Here is a 21,981-nt window from a genome sequence, read left to right as displayed (position 1 = left end):
CTATCTCAAATCATAAAAATTAAGTAGAGTTTAAATTAAAAATAATTGATCTCTAAAATATATAATTTTAAATTAATACGATGATTGTTCAACGTGGAACAATCACTTCACCCTTTGCCTAGAAAAAAAGAGACCACTTTTATTCCCCATTTTCTCCGAACAGAGTTTGAAGAATCCGCCATTGATGATCTAGAGGGAAGGTGCGTTCATACTTTGCACTTGGGAGAATGAGCATCTATTGCTTCGTGACTCTTTTTCCACTTCTCTCGCTTCATACGACTCTGAAATCTCCATTCCTCTTTTTCAAAAGCAGCGCGTGCTGGCGCTCGAGCGTCAACATCGAGGTCTAACACTCGCCGATTTCTATATATATATATATATATATATATATATTCCTTGTGTTTGGTCGTGAAATCGAAGCTGTTTGTATCGCTGTTCTGATTCTCATCGAAAATGAGCTCTGCAGCCGCCGCATTCGGTTCCCTTTCCTTTGGCCGGCGATGCTTCTTCCAAGTAAGCCTAATTGCTTCTCTCTTTTGTCCCTGTGAAAACCAAAGCAGAAGCTACCCACTCGAAGGATAGAGTTTTCTTCGCAACCGAACCGCCTGGGAAGCGAGATCGTCTTTCTATTTGATTTTCCTTTTAAGGAATTTCTTTTTAGATTAATTTTTGTGGAAAAGGCGAAGTGAGTTTGAAGATATGAGATAGATAGTTTTAAGTTGTTGGTTTAGGTTCGTATGAATGTTCAAATTTGCAGGATGAAGCGAAATGTTCAAAGGCAAGAAGTCTCTATGTTTGTAATTCAATGGCCTCCCCACAGCCGGGCTTGCAATTTGCCAAGGCCAAGGCGGAGGTGGCTGAAAAGACTGTTCGAATTGGTGTTCTTGGAGCCAGTGGTTATACAGGTTCTGAGGTAGTACTTTTTTTCTTTTCATAAGGATTATGCTCTCTTCTAGGGTGTTTTCTGTATACACCTTAAATTAATTAGTTTTTAATCTTTCATGATTTCATAGTAATATATATTTGTTTTGGACGTAGCTGATCTTTTTGTTATATATGCATACATTTGGTGTTTGATTTGCCCTCAATTTTCTCACATTCTGGCACTGTGAAAAAGGGATTTGGCAGTAGTTTGTTATATATGCAGTAGTTTGCCGTTTTCTGTTCGAATTGAGGTTCCTTTAGCCATTCACTATTTTTTTCATCTTATTCTTTATCTTTTTCCAGTTATATCGCATCTCATCCATCCTTAACAGGGAATAGCAGTATTGCACGGTTCGATTTTGCTTTAGTTTTATGCTATCCCCTCTACATGATATCATTTTGTTAGATTTTCACAGAACCAAATGAAATCGTCAAATGAAATATTTTTCAAGTAATTAAGTCAATGTACCGAGTAATAAAGGGAAGGGTAAATTATTAAATGACTTCTCTAACTTTGTTTTCCCAGAATCCATATCAACCTTGTACTTTTGATTTTTATGTTTAAGCCTTACAAATATTTTTTGATTTTTTCACATTTCATGACTTTTAAATTTTAACCACACCAAAAAATTTAAAAACAAAAGAACTTTTAACTTTGATTAGACTTTTGCATGTCAACCTTGAACTTTTGATTTTTAATGTATATGAATTTACCTTATTTCTTTGTAATTGAACCATTTTAAGAATTAAAGTAAAATTAACTATTAAGCAGAGAAAAAAGAGAGAGCAAATCATTGATCATTTAGGTGAAAAATATCTATAGGTGAAATCATAGATCATCGAAGTTTGAGGGATTGAATAGAAAAATATGAATATTGAAGCAAAGTTGGAGGGAATTTAATAGTTTAGTGGAAAAATTGAAAAATGCAAACCTAGGGGCTTGTTTGTTTATGGTATTTGTGTTCATATTGTTTGTTTCTCCAGTGGTTTTCTGGAACCAAATCAAAGGGAAGAAAATTTAAAATTTGTGTTTTGAGAAACTTTTGACCCAAAACCTTAGTTTGGTTGGGATGCTAAAAGGGATATCTTTATAAAGTAACGGAGACATTTTTTTTCTTGATCTGGCAGGAGGCGTAATATCTGACAAAATTTATGATAAAGAAAAATAAGTTTTGCTAACTCTATTAGTTGGTAGGCATAAATGAAATGTGGTAACAGAGAGGACAAAAAATTAAGATATTGATAAAGATTTTCTGAATTCAAAGCTTCTTGGTTGTTCCTTTTCCTTAATTTTATCAACTTTTGTTGGCTTTGTACCAGCACAATACAATCATCACTATAATTATGTACATGAACTCATCTTTGAGCTGCTTTGCTAAATGGAAGATATTCCTTCTTGTTCAGATTGTTCGGCTTCTTGCAAACCATCCCAACTTTGGCATTACTCTGATGACTGCTGATAGAAAAGCTGGCCAATCAATTGGATCAGTGTTTCCTCATTTGGCAACACAAGTATGTGCCACTTTATACTCATGGGCTTCATTCTGTTTAATGCTTCAAACCTGGGTTTGTTATGACGTAAATATCTAAAAAGGATTTATTAGTTCCTAATAGCATCTTTCTCTTTCTTTCTGCTCTGAAATTATTCTATAATTTCCTAGATGAACAATAATACCATTCCTTTGATGCTCATTAATTTGATTGTGGGACTTCAACCTTTTTGTTCTATTGAAAAGTCATCACTTCTCTTGGATTACTTTTCCTAAGTTTTAGATTGTTTCACTTATCATAATTCCGGGAAAGCAATCAAATCTGTGCAGTATGCAGAAAATATAGTCACATGTTATGTTTGATTAATTTATCTTTTGCAGAATTTGCCACATATGGTAGCTATCAAGGATGCAGATTTTTCTAATGTGGATGCTGTCTTTTGTTGTTTGCCACATGGAACTACACAGGTAACAGGATCACATCTTTTCACTGGTTAAATTACCAGTTTTGATGCCGTGAAGTCTACTGTTCTTTATATAATGTAATTAAAAGAAAACATAAAATTTTCTCAGATCCTTGTTAATCAGAGTATTGATGGGACATATTGAAACCTTGCTTTTCTTTCTCCCCTTTAATATTCAATTGCTAACTTATTTAGTTTTCTATTCTTCTACAGGAAATCATCAAATCTCTTCCTAAAGAGTTAAAGATTGTTGATCTTTCTGCAGTATGCTTTACATTCCCAATCTTTCAGTCCAGCATTCTATGGTGTATCTGCATGCATCCTGTAGGCAATGTCAAGTCTGAGTGTACTCACTAAGAAGTTACTTGGGATGGTTATGCAGGATTTCCGGCTGCATGATATTGATGAATATGAAAAATGGTATGGGCAACCTCATATAGCACCAGAATTGCAGGTGGTCCCAACCTATTTTTTTTGTTTCTTATGCGCTACATACATAGACAAATTGGTGATGCGTGGTTGTCTCTCCCCACCCTATCCCACCCCACCCCAAATACAAATATTAAAAAAGGGAGCAAGAAAAAAAAATCTACCAGCGGTGTGCAGTATAAAATCTTCATCATCATAACTTTTATCAATTATCTTAGTACTACTCCTTTCTTTCCCTTAAACTTTCTTAGATCTTCCATGAACATGTCCTTACTTTGCTTGAACCCAGAAAGAAGCTGTCTATGGTTTGACGGAGATCTATAGAAGAGAAATCCAAGATGCTCGTTTAGTTGCAAATCCTGGCTGTTATCCAACATCTATTCAGCTTCCTCTCATTCCCTTGATAAAGGTTATTTTGTGTTAAACACTTTTCAGTAGGTGTGGTTACTATTAAAACACATATATGCTACTGTGCAATTTTTTGTGCTATTTCTTTTCTCATTAATTGAATTAGAACCATACTTTTCCATGTTCCATTTGTTTGCAGGCCAAACTCATTGAAAGTAAGAATATCATTATTGACTCAAAATCAGGGGTGAGCGGAGCAGGTCAGAACTATGTTCTAGTCTTGTTTTAATGTCATGCATGGTAGTGTTGGAGCATTTTCTAAAAGTTGATATACTATGTAGGGCGTGGTGCCAAGGAGGCAAATTTGTACACTGAAACAGCTGAAGGGATTCATTCTTATGGTATTACTGGGCATCGCCATGGTAAGTCTTTGTTTGTTTGTTTTTTTTGTTTTTGCCTTTTCCTTTTCTGGAATGATCATATGCTTATAGGATGAAAAGGAATTTCTGTTTTGACTTCGATAACTTTCTTTTGTCGGTTTGTTAACTGCTTTATTCACCTCCACCTATTTTACACACACACACATGTTATATAAATATTAATGTTAGCCAATCAGAACCAACATTTAATGGATTCCAGATGGTTATTTATCATATGGAATTTATACTTTGCACTGTCTCCCCTGTGTTTCTATGCGTTGAACTGCTTCTTCTTTCCCATCCATCATGGACAGTGTCAAGTAAGCCTAGAAGCTGCTTGTCATGAGTGTAGCCGTAATTGGTTTCTGTTGGGGTTTTCAGTGCCAGAAATTGAACAGGGATTATCTGAGGCTGCAAACTCAGAAGTGACCGTCAGTTTCACTCCTCATTTAATGCCAATGGTAATAGTTAAGAAGTTCAGATGTAGATAATATAGTTCATTATCTTCATCTTTTTCTAATTACATTCTCTTATAGAGCCGTGGTATGCAATCAACTATATATGTGGAGTTGGCTCCAGGAGTGTCAGTTCAGGATTTGTACCAGCATCTAAGAATTGCCTATGAGGTATGACACCCCTATTATGACTGGACTAATCCACATTTTTAATCAAATATGTCAATGGTCATCACTGTCTTCTCCATGTTGGATTTGATTTGTCTCCATTTATTTTCTTTGTCATTCCTGGGGGTGGAGAGGGAGAGAAAAGTCACGTGCAGCCAATAACTTTTAATAGTTTGGTAGCTGGAAGAAGCTTCCTCTAAGCAACATAGCAGGAAACATGCAGCACTAGGTTTATGTTATATTATGAAACATAAAAAATGAGGCCCATGGCTGGGGGGTTTCTTGTGGCAACCTGGGCTGCCCCTTTGGGCGCCCACTGGAGGGCCACAAGAAGCAGCCACCTTGGGCCAGCCCAATGCTCATAACTTGTGGTCTTTTGTTGTTTTGTCTGCTGCTGTCTCTTTTGCACGACTTGATCCAGACCTTTGGCGCTGCTTTTCCTGAGGCAATCCGAGCCATTCATTTCATTTATATCACGCCTCGAGATTGTCGTTTTCTGAGAGCATTGAAGATGAAATTGATTGAGGGGGTTTGCAGAGAGTCGGTCACTTTTCTAGGGTTTTTTCTTCTTGCTCTCTCTCTCGTTCTCTCTCTGTAAATGCTGTATAGATCGTCTTCTTTAAGCGTTCCTGATTTTGTTTTTGTTTAAGGTAAGCTCCTAATCTGTAAGTGATTTCGTGGCTTATAGTGTAGAAAATCAGGGTTGTTTGTTATTGTTTTTACGCTGTAATCAGATTGAATCTATTTAGTAGAGTGAGCTCTTCTCACCGGAGCTCAAGTGGACGTAGCCCTATTTTGGGGTGAACCACTATAAAATCTCGTGCCTCCTGTTTCTTGTTTATGTTTTAAATACTGTCAATATTGCTTTGCGTTTATCTTTCAGTTCGTGTGAGTTCATCTGTGGGATTTTGACGGTGTGTGTGTGTTTGGAGATTTTGCTATTTCTGTTTGTTTGTAACAGTTTATTTACAATTCCCAGGATCTTCTATCCATTTCATAGCTTCAATCGGCTGATTATATAATCCTTAATTGTCTGGATTATTTCTAACGGTTTAGTGAGGTTCTTCTTGTTCGTGCTAACTTCTATAGACTGTGTAAATGGCTATTTTACTTTCTGTATGTATTTTTCTTGAAGGTTCTAGGCAATCCGATATTTTCCTCCTCCTGTCCAACCATTATCAGATATGATGTATGAGTGGATTGATTTGCATAAATTGCTTCTCAGCTTTACGAAATCTTGTCTATTTTTCTTTCTTGACGTGTGGGTTTATCACATTGTTTTGTATAGTACTTACATTTGTACGGATGAAGAGTTTGTATTTATTTCTTACACGGTTAATGATCCACCTCTCCAATCATTAATTACATGTGATACATAGTGTCGATCCTTGTTCCTTGTTAATGTGGGGGTCTTATCATATTTGTTCTTGTGTTATTATATAATTATTTTTTTTGTTTTGGTGCAGAATGAAGAGTTTGTAGTCCTGAAAAAGGAAAAGGAAGTCCCTCATACTCGACATGTTCGTGGATCCAATTACTGCCTTATGAATGTTTTTCCCGACAGAATTCCTGGAAGGGCAATAATAATTTCCGTGGTATGTTATCTCAAACGTGCCATGCTGTGTTTTCCCTTTCCTGTCACTACTGTACATAGAAGAACCCTGGTATTATTATATTTGGATGGCTAAACTCTACTAATAAATTCTGTTGCAGATCGATAATCTGGTGAAGGGAGCTTCTGGTCAAGCTTTGCAGAATCTTAATTTGATGATGGGAATTCCAGAGAGTACTGGGCTCAACTACATGCCTTTGTTTCCTTAGCAGCATCATCATATATGCTTGCTTCCACGTTATGTATGTGACTTGTGACCTTACAAGTCAAGTCTGATCTCAACCTCCCTCTCAAGTCCGGATAACCTGTTGCTGTAATATTCCAAAATCAAGGCGGCCCCGTGGGTCATTATTATTAGTATTGATAATCAATCCACCAAAGCAGCCTCCACTCCACCACCCTTATTCCTTGCCCTTCTCCTCTTTTCCAACCCTAAAAACAATGCCACTCAACCACTCACTTTCTCCCTGCTTTCCTGAAACTGCCTTCGTTCTGCTCCTCTAATGTATGTTTGCAACCTATTTTGAGCCAAATCTATGTTTGGTCTCAAACCATAAATGGAATAATATAGGCACCAATAATACCACACATTATTATGCAATAATTTTTGCTCTGTTGGATTTTCCATGCATTGCAATGCGACGTACGTGTGATTTGATGAGTCATGTACTCGTATTCTTTTACCACGTTACTTGTGAGAATCAGGATTCCTTATAGTAAACTCCAATGGCAATGGGAATCTCAGATATAGTGCGTGACCGTTAAAAGATGATGTGTTATGGTAACGGTTTCCTCGAGAATGTGAATTTTGACTTGCCAAAGATTTTGACTTGGCTTTTGAGACCTAATACTAAATTCTTACTACTTTGAACAAAAATGAAATTAATTCACATATACACAAAATATTGTTCCATCTTCTAGTATTTTATTATTTTTATAATTTGATACGTGTTGTGTCATAAGTAAAGTTTCATTAAAAATTTAAGAGTTCAAAATGATATTTTGACCTGAAAAGTATAAATTTTTCATACGTACCATGAGGGTTTTACATAAACGCCCAAATAAGATAATTTTAACATTTAAAAATTAAAAAAAAAATTAATTATTCATAAAGAATTTTAATTTTAAAATAATTTTAAAATATTGAGATAAATATCATCCTTAAGAAATGTTATCCCAAAAAAAGAATAAGATAAATATTATCTATAAAAGATAAATGTCATTTATAATAATTCTAGTCTTAGTCAAATTAGGATAAATTAAGATAAGTCTTATTTATAAGAATTTTAATTCTATTATACTTTAAATCACTCTATATTTTTCTATAAATAAGTAGACATTTATTATTGAAAAGAAACAAATATTTCTTATATTAGTTTCAATATAATTTTTTTCATCATACTCGGTATTTGATTTAAGTATTAGAGAGTTTGCGCAGGGATCTCTCTATGCCCTCTGATTGTTTTTTTATTTTTATAGATTCAGACGACTTGAAGACGGCACTTTCAGTCAAATAAATTTATTGTTGTATCCAGACAACATCAATACATAAATTTATAAAATATATTTTTATATAGAATATTTTAGAAGAACAAAAAAATGTGAAATACAATTTTTTTTTTAAATTTCTCACATATATTTATTTTACATAAAAACTCAAAAACTAGTATTTGCATATCTTCATTTTCTTTTCAAAGAATTATAAAATGATATAAGCTAAATATCAAAAAATAAATAATGGAACCGTAATATTACTTCCGTGCCCTTCACCTATCGAAATGTAAAGGTAATACTATTATCGCCACAGCATGTGGCCTATTAGCTCAGTTGGTTAGAGCGTGGTGCTAATAACGCCAAGGTCGCAGGTTCGAGACCTGCATGGGCCAATGCCAGTCTCCGTTGCATTATATTTTGCTGCATGGCTGTTGGGACAGGCTGGATGTTTTATGTACCTCAACCTCATGCTTGCATGGATCATTCTTCAATTAATGTTGTCTTTAGCATTGGGGGATCAAATTAACAAGTCAAATGGTTTGCCATAATATTTACTTTAAAGAGTAAATTACATTTGACACTATATTACATGCAAGTCTGATGACCAAAATTTTTGAATAATAAGATATAATTTTTTAAACATAAAAGGTATTCTTTTTTATATTTAAATATAACATTAATTACAACTAGGATGCTACTATATATTTTGTCTTTAATTTAATTTATTAAGCATGTGACACCTTTGTGTAAATTAACAATATTTTGATGAGTATCTGTATCTATATATTATTCTCTTCTTGTTCTCTCTCTATATATAGCACATATATGATACATCAACTTCCATGGATGGAAGCAAGCCAGAGGATGATTGCTGATCTCTTTTCTCCATGAATATACCTTCAATCATCTTTCATTAATTAAAGCCATAAGTTTGCTTTAGGAAAAGGCTAAAAAAGTTTGCAGTATTTTCAAACTTTAAAAGCAAGCTTATCCCCTTCCTCATTTCTTTTTCTTTTTCTATTTCTAGCTTCCATACATAGAAGAAATTAACAGTTGCACTCTGAGAGGCTGAAAGATCAAATATCACTGTAGATACCATAAATTTCAAGTGGGTGAACATGACATGACAATCCAACCAATTGAAGTGGGTAATCATGGAAAATTGCAGCTTTTATGGGCAAGAATGTATTCTTTTCTTCTAGAAAACAAAATAAAGAACGTTTTTTTTTTTTTTATCATCATGAAAATCTAAAAAATTACAACCTTTAGATTTCACAGTTATAAAATGAAACAGATCAACCATGAGAGATTTGGTGTAGATAGTATAAATCCTTTATATTTCAAAAATTACACTTACTATTCCTCTTACATTTTGTATCCACGTATATAAAGCCAGGATGAGAAGTCAGAATAATAATTTTTAAGACATGAAGAACACACTTTATAATACAATAAGAACTCATAGAGAAATAGGGTAATTTATCCGTTAAAAGTGAGTTTGAGAGAGATCAGGTCCTCGATAGAAGAAATGGCGAATAGTAATGAATAGTAGTATTCTGTATTGAGCAGAAGACAGGTGTGCCAACGAGTCCTGGAAGGAGGAAGGGAGAGAATCTGAGTGTCGGAATATTATGTGGCCTTGCTAGCAGCAGCAGCAGCTGCTGATGATGATCATACATACATACAGCTTCATCATATATGATTCATATATTTCTAATTAACCAGAGAGAGAGAGAGAGAGAGAGATGGGCATGGGATGGATTGTGCAGAGAGAGGTTGGTTGGTCAGGAGGCTCAGAAGAGGTCTCAGGCATCTCGGAGGCTTTTCCTGCTTTTCTTTCTACCGTGTCAAAAGAGGGGTTTTCCACTGGCCATTCCAGTACCAGAAAAGGTACACGCAGACGGCAGACCTCACCATCAAAAAGAAAAAAAAAAATTATCACTCTTTCAAAAAAGTACTCTCTTTTTGTTTTTGTTTTTTTTTTTACTCTCCTCCTCTTCTTGGGCTTCAAAATCTCTCCCTCTCTCTCTGTCTCTCTGCACTTTTTTTTTTCTTCTCTTTTGTTAATTATTCATTTCATTCATTCATCCCCATTACCTTTCCCCATGTGGTCCTTTCTTTCTTTCTTTCTTTCACATCCTTTCCAGAGTATCCCCCTTTCATTCCCTCCCCTCGTCCTGTAATCTCATTCTTCAGCATTAATTAGGTTTAGGGTTTAGCCTTCGAAAGATATATATTTATATATAGCTCAATCATTTGCCTCCCTGGGGGGGATTCTTTATCCCTCTTCCGATCCCAAATACAAACAAATCTTTCCACCTTCCACAACCTTGCAAAATTTTTACATCACTGACTTCGCAACTTTAAATCCAGCAGAACTCTAAAAACCCTGGTCCTGAACACTCGACAAAGAGAGAACTGTGTATATATTTAATATATCCCGCTCAAATGTTTACAATGGATTCGTCAATACAACCGCCGCCGCCGCCGCCGTTGGAAACGATTCAAGAAGCGTACACGGCTCGTTCTGGTCACGGGTCAGTCGGCCCCGTCATAGCGGTGCTCGCCGTGATCACGGTCTTGGGAGCGATGGCGGTGATGATCGGCCGGCTGTGTTCCGGCAGGTGGGTCGTGGGTAACCGGCGGTACGATTTCGAAGGCTGGGTCGAGACAAAATGCGCGTCCTGCATCGACGGCCACGTCGACGATCCAGCGCCGCCACCGCCGCCGCCGCATGGGGCCGAGAATACGACGGGTAGCGGAACGGACAGCGGCGGGGAAGCCGCGCCGGCGGAAGAGGCTCCGGAGGCAAAGGAGGAAGAAATAACCCGACCCAACAACCCGCAAGAGAGTGGTGGGTCTTGAATGAAAACGGGTGGTGGCTCATGCGTTTTTGGTTCCATTTCCATGCAGTCTGCTACCGCTACGCCCTTCATGCGCGAATGGTTTCTTTAGTAATTTTAAGCTCGAAATGATGTCTATTTTAGTCAATTTGTTTTCTTCTTTTATTTTTATTTTTTTTTTGGGGGGAGGGCGGGGTTGTGGATTTCATGCTTTTGCTTTCGTGCGATTCTTAAGATCACAGCATGTACCGTCGGGAGCATATCATAATGAGACTGTTGACTTCTGTCACCATCAAAGGCACAAAAGTTTTCGACATTTTGGTCTTTGAAATTTGTGTTCTTATTTGAAAACCTTTTTATTTCAACATTAGCTCTTATTATTATTATTATTATATTTAAATTAGTAAAATAAATTTTGTATTCAGTATTTATTTAACAATAATTCTCAGAATGTCTGCTATATATTTGTTTTTCATAGCTTATATCTCTATTAAAAATTCAAGCATGTTTAAGTTTGAGACAATTGTGTTTTGATGTTATAAACTAATAAGAAATATTTGAATTTGAGATAATCATCTTTGCACAATCTTCGATGTTCATAATTTGAACTTTAAACATAATAAGTTAACCTCACCATTCTGTATGAACAACTCTCCAATCTCTAATTTTATGTTCTGATACTGATACTATCGAGCTTAATTAAGACGAATTGACTACTTATGCTTATGAAAAAATGTTATTCTCAACATAGTTTTATATAAAAAAATTATTAAATTCATGTAAATGAATGATATTTTTCTATTTTGGCTACTTCCAGTTGCAGGGACCAAGTATTATAATTTATTCTAAAGCTTATACGGAAAATATAATAGCAAAAAGAAAAAACAGCAGGGAGGCATCGTCTTTGACCTGGCAATCATGAGGGAGGAATAATATAGTACCCGTGACGTGACAGAAATACCCTTAATCTAGTGATTATAAAACACAAAGGCATAGAGATTGGTGTGATTGCCTTAAACCGTGTGAAGACGAACAGCTTTTGTCGGGAAAGAAACAGTAAGCAGCCCCCCCAATCCCTCTCTGCTTTTAGAACGACACGCTATTGTGACAAAGTTTAGTTTCGTTCGCGTTGAGGTTTGTGTGTAGGGCAGCGGCCCTTAAGAAGAGTTTAGATTCCACTGTGACTGTGCTATGAAAGAAAGGAAGGACCCTATAAGTTGTAGTCATCAAGGCCCAGGTCTCTGAGAGCATCAGTGGCAGCATCCTTGCAGCTCTGATGGTTTTCCTTTGCCTTCCTTATGATCTTCTCAATCCCACTGTTAAGCAAAAGAGTCCTATACAACAACCCCAAAGTGATCTCAAATTACTTTTGGATACAAATATTTAAAATGATCTCATTTGAACCCGTTTTGCAGTCATTTCAAATTTAAGACCCGTAAATAGACATGGTAGGGAGCACGACTTGCCTGTTTTCTGGGTTCCTGACCACAAGATTCCGGATCATCATACAGGCATTCCTCTGCATCTGAGGTGCTGCAGGAAACCTCTGCATGGCTTGGATGGCAAGTTCTCCTGCTCCGGCTTCCATCGCTCGGGCTGCATTCTCTGGGGACCTCAAGGAGAGTACACATATAATGGACATAACCTACACCACAGAGTACTCTCTTGTCTGAATCCATTTCAGTAACTGATCTAATTGAATTCATTATAGTGCACCATTAGCTTTGGTTGCTAAAATTGGATAATTCTAAAAAAAGGGGACCATTTACAACTACAATGATGTTGCTGAAATTTGCATAAACATCTACGTACCTCCTGCAAAACAGCCGGATCATCAGAAAATCTGGCCGAGAGTTTGATTAGCATATTGATTCCTCCCTTTTCAACAACAGCACTCTTGTTTGCATCACTTCCTGCCAACTAGTAAAGTAGCATCTTTCAGTGCAAAGCTAAAAGGCAGAAAGGGAAATAAATCAGGTTATAGCACTTTAGGTAAGTTATAACCATGGATCATAAATGTACTGTTAATAAGAGGATCCACATACTCTGATAGAAGGTCTGTTATCCTTCAAGGTTCAATTAGGTTTGTTTTTTTTTTTTTTAGCAACATTTAGAGTTTTACAATTGTACAAATTGAACTTGCAGGAACAACAACAATACCAAGGGTTAATCCGATTAGCTGAGGTTGACTACATGGATTCTCACATTTCAACCATCCCTATCCATGACCATATCTTCTATAAGATTGTTATATCTCATATCATGTTTTAGGGTTTTACACCAAGTTTTCTTTGGTGGTCTTCTACATCTTTTGCTAAAACTTCTCCCTTCTCTACCAGTTTGGTAATCAGAAAAAGACCAAATAGCAATAGTCATTGTCCTGTTATTTTCCTATTTTTGTGTCATCAAAGCATGCCATGAAATTTGTACATTGTCTATTTGGAAATAATATAAAAACTTAGATTAGAAAAGTGTGTGCATATATCATTTTAAAAAGAGAAAATTGTTTAGAACCTTTGACAGCAGAGAACAACAAACTCTAGCCACAGTTTTATTGCCCTGTTCACCACTGTCATCAATACACCGGAGAACTGCATCAACACCACCACTTTCAGCAATAGACCTACATATTTCATCCTGCAACCAGAGGGGTCTTTAAGTCAATAAATAAGAACAACTAATTGAATATAAATATGTAAAAATGTTTTTGATACTGCTATTAGTTCTAGTTGTCTGAAATTTATATGCGGTAACAATGAATGACACTGGAAATTTTGACCATCAAAAGAATCCCCATACAAACAACTTAAGAAATTCAAGAAGTTATCACTCTATTTTGTTTTAAGCATCCTTCAAACTATACCACACCTCCAAAATGGAAGAATGGGATTTCCGGAAAAAGCAAGAGCTAATTGATCTTGTATAAAAGCTTTATAATATACTATAGTGAAGAAAATCTTGAAATCACAATGATAAATAAATGTGCTCAAGCTTCAACATCTAACAAACATTTAAAAAAAAAGAAAACTCACATTAACAGCAACAGCCTTTAATGCAATGCTTGCTGATACTAGACTTGGTGAACTGATCCCTTCTTTAAGTGATTCCACAAGAGCTTCAGCAATTCCGGTTTTTGCAAATATTCGAGCATAACCGTAGACCTACACTTTTTGTACATTAACAGTTAAATTTTAGAAGAAAGCTTTATAGTAAACATTAGTTCACTAATTTGGTCATTAATATTAAGATCATGGCACGCTTTTGATCATAAGCAATTCTATAATATATACAAAAAAGATATGCTTTTGATTACAACTTCCATTTTTCAGGAAATGGTGAATGGAAAATTTGCTCTTTCACGAATTTGTTTCCGTAATTCAATTTTTCCTTTTTCTTCTCCTAAGAAAAAATGACTATTCAGCCTTAACCAATTAATTTTCTCACTCCAAATCTTTAGCAGCTTGAGAACTTTACTTTGAAATGATGGAAATGCCAAGATCTAGAATTCTAGATATACGTTTTCTTTGACCTGTCAGTTATTACTTACTTGGGATGCCACAACACGATTATCATCAGGTGTTAGCAAGACTTGTATAGCATCATACAAACTAGCAATACTCCCTTTGCCATGTGTCCTCAAACTTTGGACTATAACCTCGCCAATTTTCAAGTTCATGAATGATTCCTTGACAATCTCATTACCAGTTGCAGCAGCAGCAACAACTGAAAAACTACTATTTAAGATGTTCAACTTTTGACTGTTGTTGAGAAGGAAATCCACCACGATCTTTGGTCCATCATTCTTCTGAAATATTTCACTACTCTGAACATCTGCATGGGAGAAAATTGCATATATCAGCTTGCCCCTTCAACAGTAACCTTTCCTTTTCGGAATCTGTTAGCATTGCTGGAATAAAACAGTCTTTTAAATATTCACATATTACTACAGAACGCATTCATACCGATTATGTGGTTGTCATACTAAACATCCTTTTTGGCATCTGATTCAGATCTACAAGGTAACAACAACACAATACATGAAGGAAAAGAAAATGCATTTACAAAGCAGTAGGCACCACATTCCATGGGATCACTTTTTTTTCTTCTGTGAGCTATTTCTGTTAGTCCCCTTTGGTCTTTTTCTTTTCTTTTTTTTTTCTAAGTTGGAATCTCTATTATTAAGTGAGAATAATCTAAGTCACCATGGGGACATACAATTGCTAGATAGCAAACTCCAACAAAGAGAACGATATCTAGTTTGGAGACTTCACAGCCCGGTTCACAAAATGATCATCTTTATCCAAGTCTCTCTACCAGACATGACGTCAGAATAGACAATCTCAAGATGGCAGCTAGATTGATGCTTTTAAACCAAGAACTACGTTTTTCCTGTAAAATGCATCTACTCGATCTTGATGCATAATTCAACATTCTTTCCGCATGTTTAGCCTAAAAAAGAGACTTCTAAAACCCAACATAAATTCCACAGGCCACTGCAAACGATAACAGATCATACCATGAACAAGTGATGCCAATGCCTTCAAAGCGGAAACCAGACTCTGATCACATTCACTTCTGAGCTTCAAACAAACCGAACAGACCAATTCGACCCCTCCATTTCTGGTCGCAATGGCTGCATTCCCAGATCCTTCGACCGAACACAGATCGGTCAACTTATCCAGCAACAAAACCATCTCCTCCTCGTCTTTCAAGTCACCGATTCGATCAGTCCAATCAGAATTCAATTGTTTCAACCTATCCAAGGACTGGATCACCGGATTGTCAGCCACGGATCCCTCGCCCGGAACGCACTTGACGATGCCTGCAACAAGTAGAGGATCAAGAATGAGATTGATGAGAATGACATATGGCAACACTGGAAAACAGAGATTTAAAAGGAGCGCTTTAGGGTTTTGGCACCGGATAGATCGACGCCTTGGAGGGTTAGGCTATCGATGGCGTCTTGGAGGGCTTCGGCGGGGTCCATTCCGAGGTCCTCGATATTCTCAGTCACCATTTCATCGAAGGCTTGCTGTGAAATTGCACGGCCAGTCTTTGGCGGGCCCATCACGGCGGGTCTGCTCCGGCGGCTTCGCTGAGATAATAAACTGAAAATGAGAGTGGGAGGTTGAGAGTTGAGAGGGGTTTCGTTTCTGCCGAGACAGGCACCGAGACATGGGGGGGGGGGGGGGGGGTGTTTTAAGATTTTTGAAAGATCAACCGGAGCTCCGGATAACTTTGAAAAAGGATCGGAGCTCCATATGGAAGAAATTGGGCTGCTAGTCTTTTTTTCTGGGCCTGGGTATCCAGAAGACAGTTTTCTGGACCATCCAATAAGAAGCAGAGTAAAATGAATATGAATTACGGATAGATTTGGTATAACAGCAGGTAATAGATCTCACTGACATATTAACCCCATCATATTATGTTATATATATAAAAATTATGTTAGATGTACATCTATTTTGTACATCTTAAACTACATAAAAGGGTATTATGACCAAACGCGCCTCTATGTGACTCATGAGAGACTTTTTTATCATAATATCCCCTTATGTAGCTCAAAATATATAAAATAAGTGTACCAATAGTATTTTTCTATATATAAATATAAGAGATGGAAATATTAATAATACCATCACCTGAATATAACGAGATAATATATGTAAACCATTACATAATAATAATAATACCCTATAAAAAGAAGAAGAATTTGCCATTTGGAGGGAGAAGAGAAAAAGCGACAGCTTCCTCAACAACGTCGCCTAAGAAGGGCCACAAAACATCCAATCCTCTAACCAACCAAAAAAGATCACTCTCCCTCTCTCTCTCTCTCTCTCTCTCTCTGCCTGACACAGCCGTGCCTCTTAAGAGAACGAACCCACAAGACGATAGAAGAAGAAGAAGAAGAGGAAAATTGAAAGGGTGGTTGAATCCCTACTATAATTGAGCTTTATCCGCCCAACTAGAAAGAAAGATGGGTTGTGCTTCACAAGCGGCCATTAGCAGCATGTTATCAGCAGCCAACTGTTACACAGTTGCCTCATCCAGCAGCCGCTTGTTCTTCTTCAACAAGGAAGATCCCAGGGTTATTACTAGGAACCAGAAGCAGAGTCTCAGCCTCTTCAGAATCCGAGCTTCCTCCGATGATTCTGATGACTGTAATGTCGAAGAATGCGCCCCTGACAAGGAGGTCTGATTTCTCCTCCTCCTCCTCCTTATTGTTTGATTGTTTCTGTTCTTGTTTGGTTCCCGGGAAAAATAAAATAAAAAGCAAAAGAGATCAAGCGAGACAATACATATTTCGGGAATTCTTGAAATAAATTTCACTGCCACTTGCTGGTATCAAGCTTCAATTACTGTTGGGTAAACCCACTTCCTTAGTGCAATTAGATTCCCCACATGACCCAAATATGTAAAACAAGATCCTAAACCAAAGAATTGCTAGATTGGAACAACAGAAACTGCTAATTTGGAGTGATGGTTTAAATTGGATGAATTACAGTAACCGCATGTATTCAATTCAACTGAATACTTTAGTAAGTTTCACAATTATAGGACCCTTCAAAGCTCCTAGAATTTTCAACCTCATGTAGTCTAAGAGAGAGACTACAGAAAGGAAATGAATAAGATGAAGGTCTAAGTGATGGGTTTATCTCATTACCTCATAATTTACTTATCAGGCTCACACACATATATTTGTGTACATGTATATATACTTCAAGACTGAGTTTGGCACCGTGAATGGTGCCAAACTGGTGACTAATTGTCTTGCATAACTACAACAAATAAACACATTCCAGCAGGTGAACAATACATGCTATGTTGCAATGAGAGTGATAGATTTTGGCCAGTCGACCTAATACTATCAATTTCCGCCAAATTCATCATCAATGGTCACAAAATTGGGACTTTGGCATTTTTTATCATTCTTATTTTAGGAAATTTTTTCCCACATAAAAAATTAGTCAACTGCAAGATACCTTATTACCTACAACTTATGTCATTCAAGCAGTTGTCTATTTCCTTTTGAGTGAATTCTCAGTTCCCTATTTTTCAGCTTACGCCTTGTGGAATTATTTCCTTCGTTCCATCAGAATACCAATGCGCCAAACCATATTCTAATTTCTGTTGTATCCTTATGCAATTTTACATATCTTGGTCCATAATGCCCCAAAACTGCTATCAGGCAGAACCAAGTTTGATTGCATAGCCACTGTATTGAAATGTTGGCTACATTCTTCAACGAAAACTTTATGAAGTGGCACTTTATTAGGTATTCTTTTCTGCTAACCTAGTGTACTTCATAATAAGGGGTGATGTGAAATCATTATCATAATAAGTTTCATATTGTCAGTGTTGTAAACCTATTTTTTTTCATGCAAATCAATGCACTGAGCTAATCTTTAGTTTAGCAAAGTCCTAAGTTTTTCTTGTTTGCTAACCCATGAGTTTTCTTAAAGTTTGCTTGAGGTGATGGATGCTTGGCTTTATTCTGCAGTAGATCTCATCTGATTTGTTGCTATGGTAGAACAGGTCGGCAAGGTGAGCATGGAATGGTTAGCCGGAGAGAAAACCAAACTGGTGGGTACATATCCGCCTCGTAATCGAGGTTGGACAGGCTATGTTGAGAAGGACACTGCAGGGCAAACGAACATATATTCCGTTGAGGTTAGTATCTACATTTTTTTTTTTTTATTGACAATGTTTCAACATCCTAAAGAAGAAGAAGTTGAAATCACTAAATTAGGGCGAATAAAGTGAAGAACTCTTCTTTTGTGTCTGTGGAAGAAGAATAGAAAACATATATGCATATATGTGTCCCTATCCAAAAGGTCACGGGAATTTTAATAGATGATATTATGATTCTTTTTTTGTTTCATTTTTTAAACTCTGCCTCCCCTTAATATTTTTAGTGTTGAAGTTATTCCTTCTACTCTTATTATGGTCTCAAGTCCGGATAAAAGAGGAGGGTAGCTTTAGGTAGCCGAATAGCCAACATAAAAATTGTTGGATCTTTTATCATGAATTCTAAACAAGATGGTATTGCTCTTTCTCTCTCTCTTTCTTTCTTTCTTTAAAATGACCAGGAAGCTATCATCATTTATCTTGGTTACAAAAAATTGGAGTATGAGAAGGATATTATGTGGTTTGAGTTGATTAATGGATTAGTCGCCTCTGGAATTGGGAACATCCAATACAGCCTTTAATAACAGTTTGCCATCCATATATTACCTATGAGTTCTTGAGAATGTGTAGACAAAATCATCCATTCATTATCAATCACTCCTTGGCAGCTTCTGGCAACAAGGCTAAAACAAAAGCATAATGTTGCATCTGAAATTCGGTTATTGTTATTAGTTACTATCATTGTCATTGCTGTTTTTGCAGCCTGCAGTTTACGTGGCAGAAAGTGCAATCAGCTCTGGAACTTCTGGTTCTTCTTCCACTGGGTCCGAGAACACAGCAGCCATTGCTGCTGGCATTGCCCTCGTCTCCATTGCTGCAGCTTCGACGATACTCCTTCAAGTTGGGAAAAGCCCACCCGAGATGCAAACGGTGGAATACTCTGGGCCGTCGCTAAGTTACTATATCAATAAGTTTAAACCACCAGAAATGGTCCAAGCTTCAGTCCCTCCAGAAACTGAAACTTCAGTCTCTTTGCAGCCAGAAAGCAATCCTACAGAAGTTCCTGGGGTTGAGGCTGGTTCTGGAAATCAGCCAACTGCATTTTCTGAACTCTCTTAGCTTGGAAATCAAAGGACATCAGAGCTCTCTGATTTTCGTTAAAAAATGAAGCCCGCTCGAGTCTTGAGGGTGCTTCCTTCGATATATGGTTTGCATGCTATATATTTTAACTGATTCTACATGCATGTATTTATGGTTCAAAATATTCTTGAGTTCCCGTGTTGGGCATTGTAGGAATAAAATTTTTAGTATTTCTGGTTTCTTCTTTTAGTACAAAGAGTAGAAACTAGAAAGCTGGAGGGGGCGACCCATCTCTTGGTAGCATCGATAATCATTAGGACTAGGCTTAGGCTTAGGGAGTTACTGTTTTGTCTTCTTAAAATCAATAGGCTTAATGTTGGAAACAGTGGTTTCAAAACAAATTAAAAGACCTTTAATCATGTTCAACTAGAAAATATGGTTCAAATTAAAAGAGGAGAACTGGTTATGAAACATACAGAAACAAATCCTATAATTCATTCATTCATTTGCCATAAAAATTAATTAAAATGACCTCAAAAACTTTCAACCGCAAAGATTAGAAAGCTTCGAAACTTTACTTTTATTTGAAAGCATCTCCAATCCCACCATATATATATATATATATATATATTCTACTAGCTAGCTATAAAACAATGCATAATTAACAAGCATAAAGAAAATCACGTCTTTACAGAATTTTTACAGATAATCCGTTCTCTGTAGTACGATCTATATAAAAATAAAAATTCCGCGTTTCAATTTGCAAGTCAGCCATTTCAGATCCTAACGAAGAAGATGCTAAGCTCCGGACCGGAGTTGCCCTCCGGATTCATCATGTAATATGTCTCCGAGTCCTTCGATCCAACCACGCGCTCAAAGTAGGCGCGCATGTACGTGAGCTCGCCGCCGGCAGCAGCCGGCAGCACCCCGGCCCCCATCGACACCGCGTTCAGCAGCTGCATCACGCCCATGTCGTCGTCCGTTGGCTCCCTCCTCACGGCGTACCCAGTTTTCCGGCCGTTGCAGTACATGCTCCAAATGGGCTCTTCCATCAGCTTCAACGGCTTCGCCTTCGACGACGCCGCAGCCTCCTTTTCGCACTCCAGAGCTATTCTGACGAGTCCCATTCCCATGTCCTGCAGAAGCTTCCCGGTTTGAATGGAGAGCTCGAGAATCAGAATGGGGAGGCTTCGGGGCTTCTCTTGGATCACTAGGTTTACTCTGGACTTCCTGGACCCGAATAGAGTTCCAGTCATCTTGGTTCCGCCGCCGTGGATGAGGCTGTCGTGGGGGTGGTGGTGGTTTCCGATGGCCACCATTCTGCACGGCGGGTTGATGACCGGGAACGACCGGAAAACTGAGCGGAACCGCCGCAGAAGCCTGGCCGTTGGCCTGTTTTTCTTGTGGGTTGGCGGCGGCTGATCATCTGCAGGTGGTTCAGGCTTTGTTGCCGGCATCTTGTCGGAGGAATTTGGTTCTTGGTGGTGATGGGGGTGGCAGTGGCGGTGTATGTGTATATGAAGAGGAAATTGGAAATGGTGGGAAGCACGTTCTTTGATGCTTCTTCTTCTTTTTCTTCTTCTTAAAGATGGAGAAAATGCAAGCCTGTTATATTATGAATTTGGAGAACAAGAAGACTTTGCTCTCTCTCTCTCTCTCTCTCTCTCTCTCTCGCTATATATATATATATATACACACACACACACCCAATGGCATGAATCTGAATCATTTTCAACTGACAGACAGACCAATTTTTAGTTATTTGTAAATTGTAAGTCAACAATATATCTTATAATTTATGATTTTGTTTTGATAATAAATTAGAATTAGTACAAAATAAATTAATTTATTCAAGAGGATGGAATTCAAACATTAGGAGTTATTTTTTGTTTATATAACATGGATGGATGTGAAAAAGAGTTCGAAATTGTCACATCATTGCAGTAATCTTTTAAATAATTTTTATGTAATATTTGTCAGGCCGGACCTACACTTAGGTTGAAGAGCGTTGTATTTAGGGATGACAATTACAATTGAAATTGTGGGGAACCGAATCAAAATCGAATCGATCAATACAGTTAAAAATCGTTTAACTGAATAATAGTTTGATTTGAAAAAAAAATCGAACACTATTTCAATTGGTATGATTTAGTTATGATTTTCACTAAATTCAAATCGAAATCGAACCGAATATACATATATAGAATAGATATTTATTTATTTATTTAATATATTATATACACATAATATATATATTGACTAATGTATTTTTTTACAAGTATTTTAACTAATGCATTATAAATATATAAAATATTTAATATTTATAAAGTAATTAACAAATAAAAATAAAACATAATCTTAAATTATTTTATTTTTATCAATCAAATAATTATATCCAAGAAGTTTAAAATTAATTTGTAATTTTATGCAAAAAAAATATAACTTTATTAGAGCAACTTTAACGTTACACACTAAATCCAATGCTAATTTGGTGTCCAAGAGTGTTTTACACCAAAATTTTTAATATTAAATTGGTCTTGTCTCTAGTGTCTAACACTAAATTAGTGTAAAAGAGAATCTTTAAAAAATATTTTATAAATAAATATTTAATAAATATTAATTTATT

The 21,981-nt window shown here is 36.7% G+C and overlaps 5 protein-coding genes and 1 non-coding gene across 6 annotated transcripts; 4 read left to right on the top strand and 2 right to left on the bottom strand.

The window, feature by feature from the left end:
* Nucleotides 1–127: 127 nt before the first annotated feature.
* LOC127789003 (probable N-acetyl-gamma-glutamyl-phosphate reductase, chloroplastic) lies at nucleotides 128–6,913 on the top strand. Its single transcript, XM_052317734.1, has 13 exons — nucleotides 128–513; nucleotides 758–913; nucleotides 2,329–2,436; nucleotides 2,796–2,882; nucleotides 3,092–3,142; nucleotides 3,261–3,332; nucleotides 3,597–3,716; nucleotides 3,855–3,915; nucleotides 3,997–4,077; nucleotides 4,456–4,535; nucleotides 4,611–4,700; nucleotides 6,164–6,292; nucleotides 6,411–6,913. The coding sequence occupies exons 1-13, from the start codon at nucleotides 454–456 to the stop codon at nucleotides 6,516–6,518; spliced, it is 1,203 nt and encodes a 400-aa protein (XP_052173694.1). The 5' UTR covers nucleotides 128–453; the 3' UTR covers nucleotides 6,519–6,913.
* A 1,208-nt stretch (nucleotides 6,914–8,121) lies between these two features.
* TRNAI-AAU (transfer RNA isoleucine (anticodon AAU)) lies at nucleotides 8,122–8,195 on the top strand. Its single transcript has one exon. It is a non-coding gene; the product is annotated as a tRNA-Ile (tRNA).
* Nucleotides 8,196–10,260: 2,065 nt separating this feature from the next.
* Nucleotides 10,261–10,668, top strand: LOC127793714 (myosin-1). Its single transcript, XM_052324407.1, has one exon. It carries the CDS (start codon nucleotides 10,261–10,263, stop codon nucleotides 10,666–10,668), a length of 408 nt encoding a protein of 135 aa, XP_052180367.1.
* Nucleotides 10,669–11,520: 852 nt separating this feature from the next.
* On the bottom strand, nucleotides 11,521–15,827 carry LOC127811579 (uncharacterized). Its single transcript, XM_052351604.1, has 8 exons — nucleotides 15,567–15,827; nucleotides 15,163–15,468; nucleotides 14,194–14,477; nucleotides 13,679–13,807; nucleotides 13,161–13,283; nucleotides 12,459–12,566; nucleotides 12,113–12,291; nucleotides 11,521–11,980 (listed from the first exon to the last, which is right to left on the bottom strand). The coding sequence occupies exons 1-8, from the start codon at nucleotides 15,712–15,714 to the stop codon at nucleotides 11,857–11,859; spliced, it is 1,401 nt and encodes a 466-aa protein (XP_052207564.1). The 5' UTR covers nucleotides 15,715–15,827; the 3' UTR covers nucleotides 11,521–11,856.
* Nucleotides 15,828–16,426: 599 nt separating this feature from the next.
* On the top strand, nucleotides 16,427–19,595 carry LOC127790954 (protein MAINTENANCE OF PSII UNDER HIGH LIGHT 1). Its single transcript, XM_052320693.1, has 3 exons — nucleotides 16,427–16,839; nucleotides 18,183–18,317; nucleotides 19,038–19,595. Exons 1-3 carry the CDS (start codon nucleotides 16,624–16,626, stop codon nucleotides 19,392–19,394), a joined length of 708 nt encoding a protein of 235 aa, XP_052176653.1. The 5' UTR covers nucleotides 16,427–16,623; the 3' UTR covers nucleotides 19,395–19,595.
* Nucleotides 19,596–19,951: 356 nt separating this feature from the next.
* LOC127793706 (protein MIZU-KUSSEI 1) lies at nucleotides 19,952–20,812 on the bottom strand. Its single transcript, XM_052324396.1, has one exon. It carries the CDS (start codon nucleotides 20,810–20,812, stop codon nucleotides 20,132–20,134), a length of 681 nt encoding a protein of 226 aa, XP_052180356.1. The 3' UTR covers nucleotides 19,952–20,131.
* Between the last annotated feature and the right edge of the window lie 1,169 nt (nucleotides 20,813–21,981).

This window comes from Diospyros lotus, chromosome 1 (genome assembly GCF_014633365.1).
Source record: "Diospyros lotus cultivar Yz01 chromosome 1, ASM1463336v1, whole genome shotgun sequence".
Taxonomy (NCBI): domain Eukaryota; kingdom Viridiplantae; phylum Streptophyta; class Magnoliopsida; order Ericales; family Ebenaceae; genus Diospyros; species Diospyros lotus.
Note: the sequence above shows the minus strand (reverse complement) of the source record. Positions and strands in the feature narration are given on the sequence as shown.

Excerpts from the sequence above, each read along its gene's own strand:
- LOC127790954 (XM_052320693.1), top strand. The coding sequence starts at position 16,624 with ATGGGTTGTGCTTCACAAGCGGCCATTAGCAGCATGTTATCAGCAGCC. Across the intron at positions 16,840-18,182 it reads AATGCGCCCCTGACAAGGAG|GTCGGCAAGGTGAGCATGGA; the intron begins GTCTGATTTCTC and ends ATGGTAGAACAG. Across the intron at positions 18,318-19,037 it reads CGAACATATATTCCGTTGAG|CCTGCAGTTTACGTGGCAGA; the intron begins GTTAGTATCTAC and ends CTGTTTTTGCAG.
- LOC127793706 (XM_052324396.1), bottom strand. The coding sequence starts at position 20,812 with ATGCCGGCAACAAAGCCTGAACCACCTGCAGATGATCAGCCGCCGCCA.
- LOC127811579 (XM_052351604.1), bottom strand. The coding sequence starts at position 15,714 with ATGGGCCCGCCAAAGACTGGCCGTGCAATTTCACAGCAAGCCTTCGAT. Across the intron at positions 13,284-13,678 it reads TAAAGGCTGTTGCTGTTAAT|GATGAAATATGTAGGTCTAT; the intron begins GTGAGTTTTCTT and ends CTCTGGTTGCAG. Across the intron at positions 12,567-13,160 it reads GTTGTTCTCTGCTGTCAAAG|TTGGCAGGAAGTGATGCAAA; the intron begins GTTCTAAACAAT and ends CTACTTTACTAG.
- LOC127793714 (XM_052324407.1), top strand. The coding sequence starts at position 10,261 with ATGGATTCGTCAATACAACCGCCGCCGCCGCCGCCGTTGGAAACGATT.
- LOC127789003 (XM_052317734.1), top strand. The coding sequence starts at position 454 with ATGAGCTCTGCAGCCGCCGCATTCGGTTCCCTTTCCTTTGGCCGGCGA. Across the intron at positions 3,143-3,260 it reads AGATTGTTGATCTTTCTGCA|GATTTCCGGCTGCATGATAT; the intron begins GTATGCTTTACA and ends ATGGTTATGCAG. Across the intron at positions 4,078-4,455 it reads TATTACTGGGCATCGCCATG|TGCCAGAAATTGAACAGGGA; the intron begins GTAAGTCTTTGT and ends TGGGGTTTTCAG.